The sequence below is a fragment of the Triticum aestivum genome, chromosome 7A, assembly GCF_018294505.1.
Source record: "Triticum aestivum cultivar Chinese Spring chromosome 7A, IWGSC CS RefSeq v2.1, whole genome shotgun sequence".
NCBI lineage: Eukaryota > Viridiplantae > Streptophyta > Magnoliopsida > Poales > Poaceae > Triticum > Triticum aestivum.
In genome coordinates, this window is record NC_057812.1 from 32004066 (window position 1) to 32014448 (window position 10383).

Sequence of the window (10383 nt, forward strand, 5' to 3'; positions counted from 1 at the left end):
GAAACTGTAAAGAGGTTGTCGTGTTAACGACATCTGCAAGGGCATGGCCATTTTGCCCCATGTGTCTGCTCGGACAGTCTGGACACAAAAACAACCACCAAACGGGCTACCCCAAACCTAGCCCATATGTTTGGCTTTTCGGACTCCCCCAAATCCGGCCCATGTGTGGGGGGCAAAATGGGTCTTGCAAGACTATCCGTCACGTCGCCCGATGGGAGCTCCTACTCAGCGCTGTAGGCGCCCAAACATGCAAATGGCGCCTACAGCGCGCCCTCTGTGGGCCAATTCTACACTCGGCCCAGAAACAGAGTCGTTCGCGGAAAAAGGGATGCAAAAAATTGACAAAATGGGGATTCAATCTCGCGCCACACTTGCCTGTAATTTCTTCTCTTAACCACTACAGCTAAATAACAATAGTGAACAAATACAACGCGAGTTGTTTTAGAACTAATGCGACGCGCTATTTATTAATCAGCCATTTACTATACCACTGAGATTTTTTAGTTATTTGGAAACAATTGGGAAAATGTCTATTTTTCTAATAAAAAACAGTTCGTTCAATTGTGGAAAAAGTTCATGAATTTCACAAAAGTTCATCAGTTGTTGAAAAAAGTTCATCAATTTTGAAAAAGTTCATTGAAAATGAAAAAAAATTATCGGATTTGAAAAAAGTGAACTGGTTTTGAAAAAAATCATTGAATTTGAAAAATGTTCACCAATTTTGAAAAAAAATCATCGATTTCTAAAAAAGTTCATCAATTTTTTTTTAAAAAAATCATTCAATTTGAAAAGGATCATCGATTTTGAAAATAATCATCAAACTTGAAAATAGTTCATGTATTTGAAATAAAGTTCATCGGTTTTGAAAAATGTTCACGAACTAAAAATCCGTGCATTTAAGAAAAAATAAAAGAAAAATGAAACGAAGTAGACGAAAAGAAAATAAAGAAAAAGAACAAAACGAACTGACAAAGCAATAAAAGAGGAAAACGAACGGACAGAACAAGAAGCTGGTTAGTGGCCTGGTGGTTATCGCGCATGCTTTACCTTTTTTAGATAAAACGAAGATGAACCATTTTTGAGAACAAAGAGGTAGTTGGGCCGGCCCACCACGGGGGCTGCGGGCGCCCGTTAGTTTGCGAAATGCATACTAACGGGCGCCTGCAGCGCCAAATAGGAAACGCCCGGACCGACAGCATGCATCCACCCCTTTTATACCCAATCCACTCTCCCCCTCTCCGCCACCTAATCTCTAGCCGACCACCACGTGCCAAATTCTAGTTATAACTAACTTAGCACTTCTGAAAAAGAATAAGGACCTGTGATGCGATTTTTACTCAAAAATGTCAATGAAAAAAAAATGACACATTGGTGCTTTGCATTTTGAAAGAGTTATAGATCCATGGAACTGATGCAAGCTACCTCTGTGATCCGACTCACCAGAACAAGGAAACACGTAGGATTGTAATGGCATGTCATCATCTTGGATCCAATCTGATTTAGAATTTTTGTATGGATCGCAGTCATGATAGTCAAACAACCCACAGACGTATCGTTCTAAGAATTATAAAAATCCTCATAATGCCAGAATAAAATAGGCTTAGCTCTAAGAATAATAAAAACCCTCGTTTATATTCCATTGAATCAAATAGGCTAAGGCAACATGCAACGTTTTTATTCTTGGCTGTAGACGATGCTGGCCAAATTGATAATGGCACATCATTTTTTGTTGTTGCCAAATTTGGAAGTTTCATGTATCAAATCTTTCCCTTCATCCCATGGTCTTCAAATGGGACCAAACACACAGCTTCAACCGTTTAAACCCAAACTCACTTCCTCTACATGTCATCAAACAAACCTAAATAGGACCACCTTTACAAAGGCAAAACAATTTATTTTCGGATAAACTTACACAAGCAGCAAACTTAAGAATCGCTTTGCACAAAAAGAGAAAGACAAAAGGCTTTGCGATGAGCGGCAAAATGGAGGATGCAAGGCTACATACACCATTTTCTCCGGGAAAGAATGAAGCATGCAACTGAGACCGGTGACATGTCATTCATCGCCAGGAACACAGCGGTGCGGTTGTCCTGGCTAGTAGGGCTCCAGGGATTCAACGACTCTCCTCGCTTGTATTTGCAGGGCCATCTGCCTCTGCTCTGCATCGAGGGTGGATCCAAACCGGCTCGCTGCCCATATGAGTGACGCACACTGCTCCCCGAGTAAGTTTCTCATCTGCTCATGTATGGGAGTGTTTTCCTTCACATAAACATGCCCGATGAGCAACAGTAAAAATTCCCCGCATTTCAACCTGCATTATTAAAGTGTTAAGCGAACAAGAAAATTCAGTCAATCGAACAACAACTAAACAAACTGGAGAAACGAATATGCAGTTGATACTGTTTCTAGTAGAGAGGAGCTGGAGAGGCCAGAGCTTTGTAATAGAAATTCAAGACTAGGAAGGCATAATATTCAGCTGCTTATCTCAACCGTTCATCGTGTACACGCTAAGCCACCCAAAAAATATAACAATAATGAACACGTAGAGGTCAACAACTGATACATTTCAAAGATAGCGACGCAGTGGGCATTTCTGTAACCAAGCCAGACTTGGACATGTAGAAATCTTACTTGTTCATAATTCTTCAATTTACGGATGAGATGTAGGCAGATCAATCAGATGAATGAAGTATCTTTTAGCTATAATTTACATGGGACTGGGACAATAACTTAGGTTCAAATTGTTGGGCATGCATTCAGAGTTAATATAAGAACACTTCAGGATTTATACTTGCCTTATGTGTTCTTCCACTTGAATATCCTTCAAAAGCTCAGCAACCTTTTCAAGTCCACTGTATTCCTCAAAATCCTGTAGAAGGAAGCAGTTATATAAGGTACAGACTAGCTGAAGAACAAAAATAATGCAGTGACCAGAAATAATCAAGCCCAACAATTTATTTAACGCGCTCACACCGACTATTAATCATGTTCTGGAATAAAAATTAGTACTCAGACATACTGGGCCAAACATAGCATATCTTGAAGGACAAATCATCAAAGATTTAGGTATTTCAACCATGCCAGAGCTATCTGCTACTCCCTCCGTTCCGAATTACTTGTCGCAGGTATGAATGTATCTAGATGTATTTTAGTTCTAGATACATCCATTTCTGCGATGAGTAATTTGGAACGGAGGGAGTAGATTATTTGGAACTTCTTTCTTCTATACATAATTTAAGACAACAGTAACAGATTGAGGAAAGAGGTAAAGCGTACAATCTGATTCGAAGGTGAATCCAACATCAACGATATCAGAGCATCTAAGCACACCCCTTGCTCAGTTGGACCTCGGCTGGCTAATATATTCAGCAGTACCTACACCAATCAAAGTCATTAATTGCACTAAGAAGACCCAAGAACAAATAGTGCTAACAAAACAAATGAGCGGCGGATACCTGCACAGCCTTGTACTTGTGGGCCAGAGCAGTGCATCTGCTATACAAAAGGCAGCAACCTTCCAAAACTCGAAGAGCTAGAGCAATTTCGGAATCTGTTGAGGGGCTCGTAATCTTGGTTGGTTCGACTCCAAATATATGGTCCAATGTCACAGCAGGATCCTTTGGTTGATGCAATGAATTCTGAAAGAGAACTGGAATAACTGTCACAGAACATAAACATGTCAGCATCGCTCCTTACTCAGGTGCACACGTACATTTCAGCCAAATAAATGTGTATCCTAATAACACTGAGTGATGACACTGTACACACCAAAAGAACTAAGTAAGGGAAAAAGACTTGGTAGTTTTCTTTGGAATCCCGTGACAAGCTACATTAGACCCTAATGATCATTCGACTCCAAGAAATCCAACACCGGACTAATTGATTTACAGACAAGGGAGCCCAGTCCAGTTTGTATCAAAATTCGCGGTTCATTTATGGTATTCCAAGCTGAGGCTGAGAGCTGCAACGCTACGAGGGTTGTGGGGTATAAAACCCCACTCACAGTCATGCATCCATATCAGCAAGATTGTTTTTCCATTTATAAAAAGCTAAACCTAATATAGCACGCGCCGGTCAGGCTGAATAACACAATGAAAGATCATGGAGCTGGTTGGGACATTTATCACCTAAATACTGAACAGCATATTCCGACAAACTGCTCCCACAAAACAGCGCCGACGAAATAACTCAAAGCCTACCGCGTGTAATTCCCAACAGAGGTTCCCCAATGCTCCTACTGGTTACTGAATTTTAGCCATTGCTACTAGACAAGCATAATATAACTAGCATTTCCCCCATTGATTCCATCCAAACACCCACTGATCATCGGCGTTGCGTTGATTCCATCATCAGGCCCCAGTATCCAGTGTGTTCTCTATCGCGTTGGGTGGATCAACATCGCCGAAATGGGCGGGGAGATCGACCGTGGCCAAAAGAAATCACCTTGGAGATCGGGGATGGACTGGGAGTGGCGGAAGAGGAGCAGCTGCGAGTCGTCGGGCGCGGCGGCGGTGGAGCGGAGGAAGCCGAGCAGGCTGCGGAGCCCCCGCGCGCGGAGGAAGGAGAAGTCGGCCCCGGCGTCGCGCAGCCCGGCCCGCAGCGCCAGCGTCACCTCCCGGTACAGCCGCCGCCGCGCCAGCGCCTCCGCCAGCTCCCCGCCCCCCTCCGCCCGCGACGACGACCCCTCCCCTCCCCCCGCCTCCACCGCCCCCTCCTTCCGGCTCATCCCCGCCCCCGCCTCCGGTCGCCGGCGGCCTCGCCTCTCCTCTCTCCCCGCTGCTCCTTTCTTTCTCCCAAAATTCCCCTTTTTGCCCCTGGGTCATCGCCCAGAGAACCCAACGCCTTCTTCTTACCACCTGAAGCCCACTCCCGGCCCAACCAGCCCGCAGCGAGGCCCAACGGGCCCGGAGCAGTGACGGGCTAGGGAAGCCCAGGCCCAACGAGCCCGGAGTGGTGGCTAGTGGAGGGAGGGGAGGGCCGCCTGGCGCCGCCAAAACCCTCAGAAACCCCCGGCGAGCGGCGAGGAGAGGCGGCGGCGGCGATGGCGACGGCGACGAGGGCGAAGGACCTGGCGCGGAGGTCGCCGAAGAAGTACGTGGAGGAGGCGCTCTACCGGCGGCTGTTCCGGCGGGGGTCGACGCCGCAGGCGGTGCGGGAGGAGGTGGACGGCTTCCTCGGCAGCCGCAAGCGCGCCTTCAAGTGGGAGGTCGGCGTCTGCGTCCGCCGCCTCCGGCGCCAGGAGCTCTACCGCCCCGCCCTCAAGGTCCGCCCCCCTCCTCCCCTCCCGATCTCGTCGCTAGCCTCGGTTCCTGCTCCGTGACGCCCTCCGTCACTGTTGCGGCAGACTAGATCTGACGGCGGTAGTATGGTCACGGCGGGGAATAGGCCATGTGAGACTCTGCTTACTGGTGTGTTAGTGTGCCATGAGTTACTTTTCATGCAAAGATCGAGATTTGTGTTGCAAATTAGCTTCGTAGGCCTCAAAATCATCGGCTTGCTTGGCCCTCTGGAATGCTTAATTTGGATTACTATCCGTCTTGTCTGTTTGCTCTCTGGATATCCACATCGTTTTGTGTGGGGGTTTTGATGCTGTCGAATTGCTGAGCGAAACAAGGGTAAATGTCGAAACATTGAAATGAGATGCCCCTCTAGGTGCCCTACGTTTATGCTCTCCCTCTGTCCAGTGCTGTTCATGCTAACAGGACAGGTTTGTTGGTGGTGGTTCAGTTGTGGAACGTACTCCCTCCGTTCGGAAACACTTGTCTTAGAAATGGTTGTATCTTGGACAAGTATTTCCGAACGGAGGGAGTAGTTGTGAGTGGTGTTGGATAGATATGAATTTTGTTGTTCAAGTCATGCCCTGTTCCGGTTTGCTGAATGCAGTGTAGGCTGCTGGGATACACAAGTTGGATCGCACACTTTGGTTGGTTCAGATAGTCGATTGTCCATAGATTGACTCCATTTCCGCTAAAAGTCTGTCATTTCTGTGTTACAGCTGGCCTGTTCATCTGTATGCTTCACTGCGTTGATAATGCTTATCTGCGGTTTTATGAATTACCTTTAGCTTCTCTCTGCCTGTTTCTCTTACACAGTTAGGTTCTTAGTCTTATGGTTTTGTCTTGGCACTGTCTCATTCATTTTTTCTATTGGATGCCTCATTCTAAATAAGCATGGCCTCACGTGCTCTGTTACCTGTTGACTGTTGTTGTCAATAATCAAGGTGATCTATTCCCCATGTCTTACATCATTGCAAGTTGCTATGCTTGTATCATATTTAGTATCATAGTAATCTTTGTCGGAGTTTGCTTAGTATCTTTTCACAGGTTAGTTGTTATGTTTTTAAATGTTCCCATACTTATTGGCACTGAGCACACTTTGACCAATTTTTTCGGATGTTTGTCGCCATATTTGCTTTGTAAATAATATCTTTTCTGGACCTAATGCTTTTAAATGTGCTTTTTCCATACTCAGTGTGAACCTTTCTATGATCTTTCCTTGCATTATTTGCACCTAGAGTGGACCCTCTCAGTTAGATAACTGTCTAACTGGGCATTTGACTTTTCTAGCAATACTACATTTGTTTGAATTTTGGTATGAGACAGTGTAGATAATGTTTCAGCTGCACGGTTTTGAACGACTTCTCTATTCTTTGGCCTGCTTTTTTTCTTTTAGGTTAAACCATATATGTGACATTATGGACTGTGAAATTCTCTGTTTTGTTAAATTGTGCCAGTTTACCTGGACTGTAATTGTCCATGCAATCTACACTGCTACATAACATAACAAAAATTATAGAACTGGTCTGTAATTGTCGACTCAATGGAAATAATACTTTGTGTGGTCCATTATGGTCTGTTAGATGCATTCCATGACATTTTAAATACTACCATGACTGCTTGACATCTGGCTGTAGTACTCCTGCTTCCCGGTTTTTTCCAATGCTTTGTACTAGCTGGTTAGTTGCCTACCAAGTTGTGCACTCTAGTTCTGTTGCAACCTTTCATCTGAATGTCCCTCAATCCAGTAGTAGCCTGTAAATGTGTATGTAAGTGCTGTTGTAGTATTAGCTCCCTCTTATTCATGTTACTACTATGTGAACATTAAAGAGTTTACACTGATGGGCGTTCATTGTCTTTTCATTCTTAGTTTGCCTGGAGCAGCACTAGTAAAGTCACCTATATTTCTTTTCACTGCTCAAGTTCTTGTGAATAACTTTGCTTAAAACAGTTTTCTCTTTTTGATTTTTATGCCCTGATTTATTATGATGATGTGCCAAGTGAATCAGTACAGAAAATGCATATACTCCCTCCAATCCATATTAATTGACGCTTACTTAGTACAAGTGGAGTTGTATCAAGTGGGTGTCAATTAATATGGATTGGAGGTAGTATATCCCACTTGGTGATTATTATATGATTTTGAATGTTGCATATGTGCTTGTGGTGGTCCTTTACCCCTTCTATTGTTTATTTCCGCAGCTTACTGAAGTTATGACTAGAAGAGGCATGAATCCTACAGTCGGTGATCAAGCAATCCGCTTGGATCTTGTTGCCAAATCGAGAGGCATCGCTGCTGCTGAGAAGTACTTCATGGACCTCCCAGAAACTTCTAAAACACATCTCACATATGGCGCTCTTCTCAACTGTTACTGCAAGGAGTTAATGACTGAGAAGGCTGGGTCCCTTATGGAGAAAATGAAGGAGCTCAACTTTGCTTTCACTGCTATGTCCTACAACAGCTTAATGACACTATACACCAAGGTCAACCAACCTGAGATGGTTCCCAGCATCATCCAGGACATGAAGGCAGATGATGTATTGCCTGATGTCTATACCTATAATGTTTGGATGAGGTCCCTTGCAGCTCGTCAAGACATATTAGGGGTTGAGAGGGTGATTGAAGAGATGACAAGGGATGGCCGTGTTGCTCCTGATTGGACAACATACAGTAACCTGGCTTCCATATACGTTGATGCTGGACTGCCTGAGAAGGCAGAAGCCGCTCTTAAGGAGCTGGAGAAGCGCAACACTGGCAGTGATCTTGAAGCCTACCAGTTCCTCATTACACTGTATGGGCGAACACAAAATTTAGTGGAAGTTCATCGTGTTTGGCGGTCATTGAAGCGGAATAATCCTAGGAAGGCAAACATGAGCTATCTTAACATGATTCAGGTTCTGGCGAACTTGAAGGATCTGCCTGCTGCTGAGGCCTGCTTCAAAGAGTGGGAAGCCCGGTATATCCGTCCACCTAAGACTAAAGCAACTGATGCTGTGACAACTGAAACTTCTAAGTTGGAAGAAGAAGCTTCAACCGAGGCATCTAATAATGATTCTGATGTTAAGGAAACAGAGGACAAGGGAACAGAGGAGCTTGACCTGAAACGTCCTAAATACGACATCCGGGTTGCAAATGCTCTGATGAAAGCATACGTTACAGAGGGTATGCTTGACAAGGCCATTGCTCTCAAGAAGCGTGCCAAGATGCGCGGAGGAAGGCTTAACGCGAAGACGTGGGAGATTTTCATGGAGCACTATCTCAAGGTAGGGGATCTGAAGAATGCCCATTGGTGCGCCGACCGTGCAATCAAGAAGGGGCACAGCAGCGGCAGAATCTGGGTGCCGCCACATGATGTGACTGAGACCTTGATGGGCTACTTTGAGAAGAAGAAAGACGTGGACGGCGCTGAGAGTTTCGTCGAGGTGCTAAAGAAAGTGCAGAAAGATCTGGGGACGGTGGTGTTCGAGCCGCTGGTACGGACGTACGCGGCGGCTGGAAAGAAGTTCCCCGGTATGCGACACCGTCTGAAGATCGAAAACGTGGAACTCAGCGAGGAAACTGACAAGCTGGTCGATTCCATATGTGTTGATTGATTATGTTTATTAGAATCCCACTTTGTTCCATCTCAATAACAGACAGCAGTATGCTCTAAATTGTTTTTGCTGTTTTCTTCTGCAAAACCTGTAACACCAAATGTTAGCCGGACATTTATTTCGGTTCGCCAAGGTCTCTGCACACCATCGGAGTCCTTTTGCTGTTGAAATGCTCTGCTTTTCTGTGGTACTGTGGCCTTGTCTTCGGTGAACCGAATGAATTATAAATGCTTCAATTGTTTGAAACAAAAATTGAATTTATGTACTGTGCAATTGTCCTCTGCTTTTCAGTTGGGCTGTTTGAAATACTCTGCTTTTCAGTTGTGTCGTGGCCTTGTCTTCGGTAAAGAATGAGCTATACATGCTTTGCTTGTTTGAAGCAAAAATTGAATTTGCGTGTGAGTATCTGACTGCAATGCCCTTAAATATGTGATATGCGGTGTGAAGAATGATTTCTTTGCTACTCTGAATTATACATGGTTATGTGACATTGTGACTGGGTACTTGAAAGTGCATCTGTGAGACTCTGAATGCGTCTGAATTGTACGTAAAAAATTGTGAACATTGTGAAGATCTGTGGCATTGTTATTGCAACCATTATTTGGTGTTTAATGCAAAAATAAATAGAAGCTGTATACCTTGTCGCAGAGATTACAAGTGGACGGATGTAAAGTGAAAATAGCTTATAAGAACATACTACTTTTTCTCGTTGAGCAGGGAATAGCCACATAAATGATCAACACGCTTGGACTTGATTTTCAGAGTGAAAACCATGATCTAGCCTTTAGTCGCTGTTTCGACTGCTGCTTCTATCTCCTCACCACGGTGATTTCTGGGGAAATGATATTTTGCCTGAATTTAGTTTTCATCAGCATTCACCCAATGAAGTACTTGACACTCTTTTCTTTGCAGTGTCCTTGTTTGGCATTACTAACAACCATATAACTTGTTTCAGATGGGTAGGAGTGTTGATGAATTCTTTCCTGTTTAATGTAGCACTGATCCTACTCTGCTCCATCAGGTATGTTGCCAAGGTCTTCTTTTAGAAGTCCATGTCTTATTGCAAGTTCCCATGAAATGTTTGAAGGCTGTAACTTTAAAAGAATTAAGGAAGCTAGTGGAGATATGCGGCAGATCTATAGAAGGTGTTAACACAAATCATTAGGCCTCTGCATGAATTGAATGTGAATTTGTTATTCTTTAAGAAGTCTTCTCTATTGAATTTACACGCTTGTGTATTATGCAGTGTGATTCAGTTCTGCACAGCTTTTGTGCACTACGCACAAGCAACTGCAGCTCAGGAGATCTTTGACCACACGCTACAGTCTCTTCATGGAATTAAATATCTTTACAAGTAAGCCTTGAACTAGCATTAAGTCAGTAGAACTATCAACCTGCAGTTGATGATTCAATAGCTCAATCTATATCGTTGTAGACACTAGAATCTCAGAGTTATATATACATACCGGAAGACTGCTATTCAACATCTGAATATGCAGGTACAATACACTAG

General features: G+C 44.1%; 2 protein-coding genes and 1 pseudogene across 2 annotated transcripts; 2 read left to right on the top strand and 1 right to left on the bottom strand.

Annotated features, from left to right (window-relative positions):
* Positions 1 to 1613: 1613 nt before the first annotated feature.
* LOC123146916 (uncharacterized) lies at positions 1614 to 4741 on the bottom strand. The gene is made up of 5 exons (XM_044566177.1): positions 4444 to 4741; positions 3456 to 3658; positions 3277 to 3375; positions 2796 to 2869; positions 1614 to 2311 (listed from the first exon to the last, which is right to left on the bottom strand). The coding sequence occupies exons 1-5, from the start codon at positions 4724 to 4726 to the stop codon at positions 2095 to 2097; spliced, it is 876 nt and encodes a 291-aa protein (XP_044422112.1). The 5' UTR covers positions 4727 to 4741; the 3' UTR covers positions 1614 to 2094.
* Positions 4742 to 4972: 231 nt separating this feature from the next.
* On the top strand, positions 4973 to 9176 carry LOC123146915 (pentatricopeptide repeat-containing protein At1g60770). Its single transcript, XM_044566176.1, has 2 exons — positions 4973 to 5263; positions 7479 to 9176. Exons 1-2 carry the CDS (start codon positions 5042 to 5044, stop codon positions 8868 to 8870), a joined length of 1614 nt encoding a protein of 537 aa, XP_044422111.1. The 5' UTR covers positions 4973 to 5041; the 3' UTR covers positions 8871 to 9176.
* Positions 9177 to 9602: 426 nt separating this feature from the next.
* Positions 9603 to 10383, top strand: part of LOC123152895 (LIMR family protein Os06g0128200-like) — a 6225-nt pseudogene continuing 5444 nt past the window's right edge.

What these genes read in the sequence shown, in the direction of transcription:
- LOC123146916 (XM_044566177.1), bottom strand. Translation starts at nt 4,726, where the DNA reads ATGAGCCGGAAGGAGGGGGCGGTGGAGGCGGGGGGAGGGGAGGGGTCG. An exon ending in ACAAGTACAAGGCTGTGCAG is followed by an intron (nt 3,376 to 3,455) that starts GTATCCGCCGCT and finishes TGATTGGTGTAG; the next exon opens with GTACTGCTGAATATATTAGC. An exon ending in ATTCACCTTCGAATCAGATT is followed by an intron (nt 2,870 to 3,276) that starts GTACGCTTTACC and finishes TTCCTTCTACAG; the next exon opens with GATTTTGAGGAATACAGTGG.
- LOC123146915 (XM_044566176.1), top strand. Translation starts at nt 5,042, where the DNA reads ATGGCGACGGCGACGAGGGCGAAGGACCTGGCGCGGAGGTCGCCGAAG. An exon ending in TCTACCGCCCCGCCCTCAAG is followed by an intron (nt 5,264 to 7,478) that starts GTCCGCCCCCCT and finishes TTATTTCCGCAG; the next exon opens with CTTACTGAAGTTATGACTAG.